This window comes from Hyla sarda, chromosome 1 (genome assembly GCF_029499605.1).
Source record: "Hyla sarda isolate aHylSar1 chromosome 1, aHylSar1.hap1, whole genome shotgun sequence".
Taxonomy (NCBI): domain Eukaryota; kingdom Metazoa; phylum Chordata; class Amphibia; order Anura; family Hylidae; genus Hyla; species Hyla sarda.
In genome coordinates, this window is record NC_079189.1 from 338703453 (window position 1) to 338716412 (window position 12960).

Below are 12960 nucleotides of genomic sequence, written 5' to 3' on the forward strand. Positions count from 1 at the left end.
GGGAAGGGGTTAAATTACCTTTTATTAACACTTTAAAAAAAAAAATTTTTTTGCAGTGTTATAGCTCCCTTAGGGACCTATAACACTGCACACACTGATCTTTTACATAAATCACAGGCGTGTATTAACACGCCTGTGATCAGTGTTTTCGGCACTTGACTGCTCCTGCCTGGATCTCAGGCACAGAGCAGTCATTCGTCGATCGGACACCGAGGAGCCAGGTAAGGGCCCTCCCGGTGTCCTGTAAGCTGTTTGGGATGCTGCGATTTCACCGCGGCGGTCCCGAACAGCCCGACTGAGCAGCCGGGATACTTTCACTTCAGTCAGACGCGGCGGTCAGCTTTGATCGCCGCGTCTGAAGGGTTAATACAGGGCATCACCGCGATCGGTGATGTCCTGTATTAGCCGCGGGTCCCGGCCGTTGATAGCCGCCGGGACCGACCCGATATGACGCGGGGACACCGCGTGACCCCGCGGCATATCGCGGGAGCCTGCGGAGGACGTAAATATACGTCCTGCGTCGTTAAGGAGTTAACATGGGAGTCAATGGGAACTGTACAGAACCGTATGTGTGTACGGTTCCATCCAGTTTGCACCATACGGTTTTTGACTTTGCACAGTTCTTTTTTCTTGGAATTTCAATCAAACAAGAGAAACTTTATTCATAATGGAGTGAAAAGTTCAAAACGTATGCGTTTTTTTTCTTAAAAAACGGATGCAACCGGACATCACTTTTCAACCGTATACAGATAAAAGTTTGTACACACGTTTTAATACAGTTTAGTCAGGTTTTGAGGAATCCGGTATTTTACCAAAAACCTGATAAAAAACTGTATTGCAAAAACGTGGTGTGAACCCAGCCTTATCAGGATTTGAGCAGAGAAAAAGTTACTGCTTGGATTTCTCTTTTTTTGTAACTTGAGAAGAAAAAGGAGATTAAGATAATATAACTAACTTTAACTTCCGTCTTGCTGTTTCCCCTTTGTGCTGATATAGCTCTTCCATCTTTTGAGCCCCAGTTTACTTTTGCATTTTAGAACATGACACATTAGACTGCGTAAACTTATCGCCGACTGCAGCGTTGTCCCGCCTGTGGTAGTATCACTGGCAAAGGCGGGACATTGATGCGGCCGGTGATAAGCTCAGTACAGTCTGACGTATCGGGCCCCTGAATGCTGAAGAAGATGGGGGCTCAGAAGATGGAATAGCAATATCTGCACAGTGGGAGGCAAGTTAGTTTATTTTGATATTTGCAGCCGGAGCAGAATGGAGGAATAAATAATTTAGTCTTTTTCAACGTTTAAAGGGGTACTCCAGCTATAGATAAGTATTTGATAGTGTGTGTGGGGTCAGGCCATCTCTAGAATGGGGCCTGGATCCAGGGAACTGGGATTTAATTGTCCCTGTAATGAATAGAGCACACCACCGAAAGCTTCTAGCATATGTGCTAAGCTACTCCATAGTGCCCCACTATACTACAAAAAAAGTTAACTAGCTAGTGTTCTACTAGAAAGCATGTGTATGACTGATGGGGCCTCAGTGCTGTCAATTCTTTTTCTGCACAGTAGTGCCTGGACATCTGGCTATACAAGTAACCTGCAGCACATCCCTACTCAAGTAAATAGGTCTATTAGTAGTTTTTCCCTTCATATATGCAAAAAAGTGAGTGCAGTGCTTCGTCAGCTGTGTGACTTGTTTTGTTCTCTTTCTGAATTGATGAGGGGCCCGGCAGCAAGACCCTCACTAACTAATACAGTCTTGATGGAAGTGGAGCAATATGATACTCTGAAAACCTTGGAGCATATGGCATTATAGCATTATAGATTTCACCTGTAAGTATAAATAGGGCTGTGGGTGAACTTTTAGACAACACCCCTTGATGGTACGTTCACACATAAATGATCTGCTGCATATTTTGTGCAGCTGATTTTGCTACCCATTTGCTTCAATAGGTAGCAAAATGGGCTGCAGAAAGTGTGCAGCAGATCCTGTGTGTGAACGTACCCTGGAAAAGCAAATATGAGAAAACTTTGTTGGGCCATTAACCTGTGGACATTTAAAAGATCACTGTGTCCCATATCTAGTGGCTATTTTTTAATTCTTGAAGTACACAGTTGCCATTTTTGTCACTATGCAATTATGCATAGTGAGGTAAGAAGGTGTCTAACATTTACAGAGCTGAAAGTATAGGGTCATAGGGAATAAGTGTCAGATTGTTAGAGAGAGGGGGGGGGGGGGGGGGGTGTAGCCTGACTGCTGGAAGCCCCTGTGATCTCCTTCACAGCACTCTGGCTCTCCTTGTGCAAAGAGCAGGGATTGAGTATTTGTGTATCTCTGGCTCTTCCTTAGAGAATCATGGAGGGGGGCGCATATCAACCACCTCTACTTACCTCCTGTGTTCCCATGATGCCTCTGGTGTTCTGCTCCCCCAATGCCATCATCTTCCTGAGCTGCAACGTGACATGTCAGGCCTGGGAATACTGCCACTCAGCGAATCACTGGCCAAGGCGGGACATCGCTGCAGTATGACACATTGGTTCTCATGCTGTAGCTCAGGAATACTATTGCATCAGAAAACAAGAGAAGGACTCCCGAGGCACTGTGGGAACACCTAAGGTAAGTAGACATTTTACTTATTTATTTTATTTTATAATATTTTTTTTATAGCCTACACAATGCAGGGATGTGGAATTCTTATCGCCCGACGCCCAGGACATGCAGTTTCGGGCACCAGGCAGGTGAATTTTTCAGGCCCTTAGCCCTTCTTCAGGCAAGTAGGGCCAGACCTGAAAGTCCCAACAATCACGTCGGCACTCAGAGGGGTATATGGAGCAGGCTCCAGCCTCGAGTCCGCTCCATACTCTGCAGCCCCCAGCTGTTTTCAGTAGCTGGGTGCCACTGCTAATAGCCAGCATGCGGCTGGCTATTAACCCTTTAGAACGCCGCTGTCAAAGCTGATCCACTATAGCCACTATGGAGGTAGCCAGAGGGCTTACCTCTGTTCCCTGGTGTCCGTTGCTCTGTCACTGATGGAGCCTGGCTGGACTAGGCTCTATCAATGGAGTTCAATAGAACTCTATTGATCTGTATGAGTAATCTGATTCCTCCTAAAAGTCCCCTAAGGGACTAATAAAGTGTAATAGGAAAAAAAAGTTTTAATAATAAAAGGGACACATTAACCCATTCAATATTAAAAGTTCAAATCACCCTCTTATCCTATATAAAAACATGTAAACATAATAAAAATAAACATATTTGTATCGCTGCGTGCGTAACTGTACGAACTATTAAAATATAACATTATGTATCCCGTATGGTAAATAACGTAAATGTAAAAAAAAAAAAACAGAAATGCAATTTTTATAATATATTGATACCGCAAAAAATGAGCCCTCATACAGCCTTGTATGCAAAAGTAAAAAAGTCAGAAAAAGGTAATTAAAAAACAATTCGAAAAAGTTCAGAATTTTTTTTAAATTGATAAAACATGACAGAAATGATACAAATCTGGTATTGCTGTAATCAGGCCGGCCTAAAGTGTCAAAATAACATGTTAGCTCAACCACAAGGTAAATGACATAGAAAAGAAAACCACCAAATTTGCTAAATTTTCATTATATTTTTTTTTTGTTTTTGGAGCATAGGTTATGGAAAAATTAAAAGGTATCATTATAGTAGGTAGTTATGGCTATTATAGGGTGAGGAGGAAAAAACGAAAGTGTAAAAGCGAAAATTGGCCCGGACAAGTGGATCGTCATGAGGGACAAGTAGATTTTGCTCCGTTATAGTCCTGTGGACAAGTAGCTTTTTAATAAATTTCCAAACCCCTGACAATGGGCATAGTTAGGAACCCCCTCTAACCCCTTTAATTTAGCTTTAACTACGCTATTGTGTATGCCAAAGAGTATGCATTACGATCTGTTTTTATTTGTCATTTAAGTCAGGGCTTGACAGATCCTGGGCACCAGGTTGCCACAGCGACTAAGAATTTCATGATGGCGCCCAACAGTTTCTTGGCCCTTTTCACTGAGTGTCCATCCTTTAGGAAAAAAAACTACTGCGCTAATCCCCCGTTTTGCCTGTGACCAGTGCTCCGGTATTACAACAGCAGCGGATGTCAGGTGACCGCTGCAGCTAATCAGCAACCTTTGCGAAGACACTCTATACTCAGGAGTATGGAGCGTCCTGATGAGGCTGCTGATTGGATGTGGCAGTCTTGTAACACTGGACTGCCAAACAAAGACATGCGATCCGGAATTCTAGAAGCAGAACAGGGGTTCAGAGTGGGAACTTAGGTGGAGGTAAGTAAGTTGTTTTTTTCTTTTCTTTTTATATTAAGCACAGAGTACAGTGTCACAGGAAGAGAAATGAAGGGATTGTGTGACACGGAGTGGGGGGGTTGGGGATGATGAGGTAACCGTAATAACTATGCAGGGGAAGATGAGGGGACAGTAATGACTGACACACGGGAAATGAGGGGACGGTAGTGACTGTGACACCCAGGTGAAGATGAGGGGAAATTAATAACTGATACATGGGGGGGGGGACAATAATTGACACACAGGGACATATAATGACTACCACGTGTGGGGGGGGGGGGATTCTGCTGCTCTGTGCACATGGTGGCCATCCATTTTCTGTGTCCGCACAAAGATTGAACATGTTCATTCTTTGTGCGGAGTCCGCACGTAATACATAGCTGTCTGACACTGCACATTTCTGTATGGTCCTAGTGCTGTCATATTATGCTGCAGCCCTGCAGTGTCAGGAATGTCCGCACAGAGTTTTTCCGTGCAGTCCTTCTGTCGTTTGAACATAGCCTCACCCTCCTGATGCCGTTGCGGATGCAACAAAACATGTAGAGGGGGAAGGTTGGTTTTTATTTTAGATAGAGGTTAATAAATAGAGCACTGCAGGCTCTAAATACAGTCATTCATTAACTATAGTTCAATTTCCAAGGGTGAGTAATGACTGTGACATGGAGAAATGATGAGAAGATCATATGATGTCACAAAACGCCACCATAATGACATCACTACGTGCGCCATTCTGCCTCCTTATTTTTTTATTACTCTGAATCCTAGATTCTAAGCAATTTTTTCATGCCCTGATGTCAGTGGGAAACGAATGGCTTATAGAGCATCTGTTTTTTAGTATTCAGTAAAGCAGGGGTTCTCAACAAGGGGTACGTGTACCCCTAGGGGTACGCCAAGGGTTATGCAGGGGTATGGCAATTAGCTGACAAATACCGGCCATGCATTAGCCAGTGTTTGACAGCCTGAGGCCGTGGCCACTTTGCATGAGATACAGTAGCTGCTGGGCCTGATGTGCGACATCCCTGATGTTGCGCGGAGGTGCTGGTACAGCGCAGAAGGATGTCACCCGTCAGTGCGGTCCTACGACTCCCGCCAAACGGGATAGACACAGGCCTGGTAAGCATGTTAAACTAAGTGTAACACCGCAGTATGGGAGGGTGTTACTGTATGTATCTCATATACTACACAGTAACATAGTTTATTGGCCTAGGGGGATCGGAGATGAGAATAATGGCACTAGGGGATTAAGATGGAGGGGGATAATGGCACAAGGGGTTTAAGTACCACATTAGTATAGCATTAGAAAGGTAAGCACACGCCATTATGAAATTAAGTACTTTTATGACTTATTTTGTCCGCGGGTACCCCTCACGCGTAAGTTCCGCGCGAGGGGCACCCATGGACATACTTTCACCCTTTAGGGGTAAAGTCGAGAAAAAGGTTGAGAATCACTGCAGTAAAGCGGTTATCCAGCAGGAGTTTTATTTTTCAGCAGTTAACATCATTTACCCCTTAACGACCACGGACATTAATGTACGTCCTGGTGTGGAGGTACTTAGCGCACCAGGACATACATTTACGTCCTGTATATGACCGTGAGCATCGGAGCGGTGTTCGTGTCCTACACGGCAGGCCCCGGCTGCTATCCGCCGGTAATGGCCAACATCCGCGATTGCTTGGATGTCCGCCATTAACCCCTCAGATGCCGTGATCAATACAGATAACGGCGTCTGCGGCAATGCGCATGTTAAAATAGATGATTGGATTGCCCACAGTGCTGCTGCGGGGATCCGATCATCTGTAATGGCGGCCCGATGTCTCCTCACTTGTCTCCGGCCGTCTACTCGGGTCTTTTGCTCTGGTCTGAGATTGAGCAGACCAAAGCAGAAGATTGCTGATAATACTGATCAGTGCTATGCCGTATGCATAGCACTGAACAGTATTAGCAATCAACTGATTGCTATTGATAGTCCCCTGTGGGGACATAAGTGTTACCAAATATTTATTTTATTTTTTATGTCCGCACTGTCAAAATATAATGTTAATGATCCCGTACGGTGAACTGCGTAAACGTAAGTTTAAAAAAAAGCTACTTTTTTGTCACATTTTATTCCCCAAAACATTATTAAAATGATCTATAAGTTTTATATATGCTAATGTGGTATCGATAAAAAGTACAGATGACGGCGCAAAAAAGGAGCCCTCATACCGCCCCATATACAGAAAAATTAAAAAGTTATAGGTGGTCAAAATAGGGCGATTTTATATTACTGATTTTGTACAAAAAGTTTGAGATTTTTTTTATGTGGTACAAAAAATAGAAAAGTATCTAGCCATGGATATCATTTTAATCGTATTGACCCACAGAATAAAGAACACATGTAATTTTTATCGTAAAAGGTAGGTACAGTGTGAAAACAACCCTCCAAAATGTGCAAAATTGTGGTTTTCATTAAAATTTCCTCCCTAAAAAAATAATTCTTTGGGTTCGCCATACATTTTTTGGTATAATGAGGGCTCATTACAAAGTACAATTGGTCATGCAGAAAACAAGCCCTTATATGGGTCTGTAGATGGAAATATAAGAGTTATGGATTTTAGAAGTCCAGGAGGGGAAAAAAACGCAAAAATAAAATTGGCCTGGTCAAAATGGGCTTGGTCCTTAAGGGGTTAAAAACATGCAAACTTTTTCTTACCTCCTGCGCTCCAGTGGTGGTTCCGGGGACCTGCTTTCATTCCTGGCAAGACACTTGAGCCCAGAGTAATGTGGGGCCCTGAGTGTCGCACTGCCCCTCAGCCGAACACACTCCACAGCCATGTCCCCCGCCTTGGTCAGTGATTGGCTCATAGGCAGTGTGACACTCTGGACCTGATGTCACTCCAGGCCCAAATGTCACAATATCAGGAAGGGAAAGGATCCCCATTAAAGGGGTACTCCGGCGATAAGACATCTTATCCCCTATCCAAAGGATAGGAGATAAGATGCCTGATCGCGGGGGTCCCGCCGCTGGGGACCCCCGTGATCTTCCACGCCGCACCCCGTTAGAATCAGCCCTTGGAGTGGGTCTGATTACTGGCGATCACGGGGACGGAGCATAGTGACGTCACGGCTCCGCCCCCGTGTGACGTCACGCGCCACCCCCTCAGTGCAAGCCGATGGGAGGGGGCGTGGCAGCTGTCACGCCCCATCCACAGGCTTGTATTGAGGGGGCGGAGCCGTGACGTCACTATGCTGCGTCCCCGTGGTCACCAGTAATCAGACCCGGAGCGAGCACACTCCAAGGGCTGATTCTAACGGGGTGGTTTATGGCATATTTGGCATTGCGTGGCTGCTTCTCAGCTAATGGATGTGGTTACCTTGCAAACTGCTTTACCTAGAAATCAATACTGATTGGCTTTCTACTAAAAAGTCTCTAGTGACTGTTGGGTCATTGTCACGATCAAAGTTCCCTTGTAGCCCTAGCCTTATTCTGTGTTATCTGTGCAGGTTCTTGTCATCTGCTAATGATGTGTCTATAACTTACTGTACATAGCTCTCCTTTATCCTTGCCTGCAAGGTGGGGGGGGGGGGGGGGCGCGCAATACTTTATTGTGCTATTTGATTATTTCTTAAACCCCTTAAAGGGGTACTCCGGTGGAAAAATATTTTTATAAAGTTATACAGGTTTTTAAATTACTTATTTATAAATCTTAATCCTTCTAGTACTTCTCAGCTGCTGCAGAGAAAGTTCTGTAGTTCGCCATGGGAGGCTGGAGCAATGGTGCTCTGATTATACTGATCAAAACTGTGCTATGACATAGTATTGAACAGTGTATGCAATCTGAAGATTGCATCTATTAGTCATCTATGGGACTTAAAATGAACAAGTTTAAAAGGGTGATTAAAACGAAGTTTATTTTTTTATATAAAATATGAACAAAAATCAATGTCCTAGCTGCTAAAATATAGTGGTAATTAAACCGCACGGTCAATGGTGTACACATGAAGAAAGTGCAGAAAACCCTGCGTCCTTAAAGGGTTAAGGATCAGCAGACCTTTCATGATGTTTAAGGGTACGTTCACACTGAGTAATTAGTCTTGCGTCTGAATTCCGTGGTGAAATTGATCTGCGCAAAGTAAGAGCCGTCAATGGTGACAGCGCAGTGCTGCTACCAGATTGAATCTCCGCTCGTGGAATTTTGCGAGCAGAGACTCTGTTCACATTACGCAGAGTGAACATACCCTTAAAGTGAAAAATAGAAAGATTGTGTTGTACCATGCTGTTATATTGGCTAATGTAATGATGATGTATGTAGCTTCTCACTAAATTTCCTCCCCTAATAGGTCAAAGCTTTGAAGGAGAAAATTGAACAAGAGAAGGGAAAAGATGCATTTCCAGTTGCTGGCCAAAAATTAATTTATGCAGGTAAATACAGGCATGTATTGAATACTAAACTTCATATGGCTCTGTACACACTCTATTCAGAATTCAGCCTTGAAAGCTATGCTGGACCCATTTGCAAGGTGATGACAAATCCTTAGTCAGAGCCTTTTGTTATAATGGAGTCCATTAGGTTTCAGTTGCAGTTCCTGCATTGTTGATTCCAAGAATATTACCACTGACTATGCCATTATTGCTGACAAAAATATTGTGCACCCACACAGATCGTTAACACAAATCGATGCCTGCAAGGATTTTGTAGTGTAGTGATCTATTTTGAATATGGCAAATTTCTATCTAATAAAATATATATCTTCTTGTTTCACTCTAGGTAAAATCCTTAATGATGACACAGCACTTAAAGAATACAAAATTGACGAGAAAAACTTTGTAGTGGTTATGGTGACAAAAGTAAGTTTATATCTGCACCTTGCTAATGGAGTTGTTTAAGGGGTTTTCCCACAAACACTGTCACATATGCTTAGGATAGGTACTAAGGAGGAGATTGCCCATTAAAACCAATCAGATTTCTTTTTAACCTCTTTAAGGACCAAGGACATATGAGTACGTACTTCGTCGCTCTCCCGTGATATAACGCGGGGTCCCACGGTGACCCCGCATCATATCACGGCGGGCCCGGCGTCGTAGTGAAGCCGGGACCCGCCGCTAATAGCGCGCGGCACTGATCGCGGTGCCACGCGCTATTAACCCTTTAGCCGCGCGCTCAAAGCTGAGCCACGCGGCTAAAAGTGAAAGTAAAAAGTGCCGGTTAGCTCAGTGGGCTGTTGGGGATGGCCACGGCAAAATCGCGGCATCCCGAACAGCTTACAGGACAGCCGGAGGGTCCCTACCTGCCTCCTCGCTGTCTGATCGCCGAATGACTGCTCAGTGCCTGAGATCCAGGCATGAGCAGTCAAGCGGAAGAATCATCAATCACTGGTTTCCTATGAGAAAACAGTGATCAATGTAATAGATCAGTGTGTGCAGTGTTATAGGTCCCTATGGGAGCTATAACACTGCAAAAAAAAGTGACTAAGGATCATTTAACCCCTCCCCTATTTTGAATCACCCCCCTTTTCCCATAAAAAAAAGTGTAAATAAAAATTAAATAAACAATATATGGTATCGCCGCATGCGGAAATTTCCGAATTGCTAAAATATATCGTTAATTAAACTGCACGGTCAATGGCGTACGCGCAAAAAAATTCCAAAGTCCAAAATAGTGCATTTTTGGTCACTTTTTATATTATGAAAAAATGAATAAAAAGCGATCAATAAGTCCTATCAATGCAAAAATGGTACCGTTAAAAACTTCAGATCACGGCGCAAAAAATGAGCCATCATACCGCCCCATAGACGGAAAAATAAAAGTTATAGGGGTCAGAAGATGACAATTTTAAATGTATTAATTTTGCTGCATGAAGTTATGATTTTTTCCAGACGTACGACAAAATCAAACCTATATAAGTAGGGTATCATTTTAATCGTATGGACCTACAGAATAAAGATAAGGTGTCATTTTTACCGAAAAATGTACTACGTAGAAACGGAAGCCCCCAAAAGTTACAAAACTGCGTTTTTTTTCTTCCTTTTCACCGTAGATTTTTGGGCAAAATGACTGATGTCATTACATAGTAGAATTGGTGGCGCAAAAAATAAGCCATCATATGGGTTTTTAGGTGCAAAATTGAAAGAGTTATGACTTTTTTAAAGGCAAGGAGCAAAAAACGAAAGTGCAAAAATGGAAAAAAAACCCGGTCCTTAAGGGGTTAAAGAAGTAATCTGATTGGTTGCTACAGACAAACGCTCCTCTTTTCCCACTGCACAGGTTTTGCTAAATCTCCCCCCTAAGTGTCCTAATGGTGGGTACAGAGGTCCCTTGTTCCTCTATTTGAATGGAAGTGGTCAGGCTTCAACACTGTCACTCCATTTTAACTCTGTTGGACCATGGTACTGCTGCTCTCATCCCTTTAGTCTACAGGTTAGCCTTCTTTCACACTCCCGTTCGGACACGGCGGTGTGACGTCGGGGAGAATAGCGGGAGGAAAAATACATCATGCAACGTTGCTCCTGCTGTTGAAAAATAACTGTGCGTGACGGAACCCATAATACACGTTGTTTCCCATTGTGCCCCGTCAAAAAGAACGTCCATTAAAGCACAAAAAAAAGTGCCTGACGGACGTTCTCCGACGGGGCACAACAGAAATGTGAAAACGGCCTTAAAATGACAGAGCTGGTTTATTAGCTTTTATGTGATCTTGGACAAACCAGAGGGGTGATTGTCTGTGATTTTCAGCAAATCCACAAATTCTACCCTACAGACTGGAAGGTCTATAGATGGGCCTATGGGAGTATTGTTTTCCTGTTCATTTCCATTGATTGGAATGTCCCTTTTGCATTATTAGTAGGATCAATTCAGAGTATAAGTAACCCTGTGGTCATACTGGATCTAATGGGAGAAATATCAGTAGTGATAACAGTTTGTATTTGGGATAATAGATATGAACACAATAGATTTATCAATCTGTGTTAGACAAAATAACAAATCTTCGCCTTATGCTTAATGATGAAAATGTATTTAAGTGCTTATTTATATTACTCGGTGCTTGTACTTTAGTATTCAATTTTATTTTATTTATTCTAGCCAAAGGCTGCATCTGGTTCTTCATCTGTACCAGCTCCAGCACCATCACAGCCTGCCAGCACTGCTACTGCAGCCCCTGCATCACCACCCGTGACATACACGCCTATTGTTCGAACCAATGCCCCTGTATCTCTCCCTTTCCCTCTTCCCAACGTCCCTGTACCTAGTCCACTCTTAACAGAGCCCACCACCACAACTTCTGTTCCTAAGGAGGACAAACCTGAAGAGAAAACAGAAAGCCCTGAGGAAACAGTGAGCCCTTCTTCAACTGAATGCAGGTATTTTATCCTTATTTACTCATAACTTGGTTGGAAGATATTATTTTTAGGACTTGTGAGAACTAGTAAGGCTCTGTCCACATCTGCATCATGAATTTCCAATGCTTATGTAAAGTTAACTTGCAGCTCTGTAATATCTCTAAAGCACCACTCACATCAAATTTGCCCCTATGTGTATAACTGGAAAATTCCCAACATGCATTGAACATGTCCATTGTCAAAGTGAATAGAGTGGTCTAATACAATACTTAGCATCATTATTAACCCCTTAAGGACTGAGCCCTTTTTGGTAATTCTGACCACTGTCACTTTATGCATTAATAACTCTGGGATGCTTTTACCGATCATTCTGATTCCGAGAGTTTTTTCGTGACGTATTCTACTTTAACATAGTGGTAAATTTTCCTCGGTACTTGCATCCTTTCTGGGTGAAAAATCCCCAAATTTCATGAACATTTTGAAAATTTAAAATTTTTCTAACTCTGAAACTCTCTGCTTGCAAGGAAAATGGATATTCCAAATGATATATTGATTCACATTTACAATATGTCTACTTTATATTTTCATCATAAAGTTGACATGTTTTTACTTTTGGAAGACTTTAGAAGGCTTCGAAATTCAGCAACAATTTTCCAGTTTTTCACAAGAATTTCAAAATTGGAATTTTTCAGGGACCAGTTCAGTCTTGAAGTGGATTTGAGATTCTTTCATGTTAGAAATACTCCATAAATTACCCCCAATATAAAAACTGCACCCCTCAAAGTATTCAAAATGACATTCAGAAAGTTTAACCCTTTAGGTGTTTCACAGGAATAGCAGCAAAGTGAAGGAGAAAACTCTCTAAATCTTCATTTTTTACACTCGCATGTTCTTGGAGCCATTTTTTGAATTTTTACAAGGGGTAAAAGGAGAGAAATCCCCCCCCCAAAAAAATTTGTAACCCAATTTCTCTCGAGTAAGGAAATACCTCATATGTGGATGTAAAGTGCTCTGTGGGTGCACTAGAGGGCTCAGAAGGGAAGGAGCGACAATGGGATTCTGGAGAGTGAATTTTGCTGAAATGGTTTTTGGGGGGCATGTCACATCTATGGTGCCAGAACAGCAAAAAAACACACGGCATACTATTTTGGAAACTACACCCCTCAAGAAAAATTAAAAAGGGGTCCAGTGAGCCTTAACTTTTCATTAAAATCGGATGTGTAAATGAAAAAAAAATTTTTATTTCACAAAAATGCTGTTTTCTTCCCCAAACTTCAAATTTTTACAAGGGGTAATAAAAGAAATGGGGTTACAAAATTTGG

The 12960-nt window shown here is 42.7% G+C and overlaps 1 protein-coding gene across 3 annotated transcripts in view; it reads left to right on the forward strand.

Moving 5' to 3' along the window:
• RAD23B (RAD23 homolog B, nucleotide excision repair protein) overlaps positions 1–12960 on the forward strand; it is a 53356-nt gene that overhangs the window by 18348 nt on the left and 22048 nt on the right. For all 3 annotated transcript variants that reach the window (XM_056520344.1, XM_056520337.1, XM_056520351.1), the window contains exons 2-4: positions 8641–8722; positions 9069–9148; positions 11382–11659. In XM_056520344.1, coding sequence (XP_056376319.1) covers positions 8641–8722; positions 9069–9148; positions 11382–11659 — 440 coding nt within the window. The remainder of the gene's footprint in view (positions 1–8640; positions 8723–9068; positions 9149–11381; positions 11660–12960) is intronic.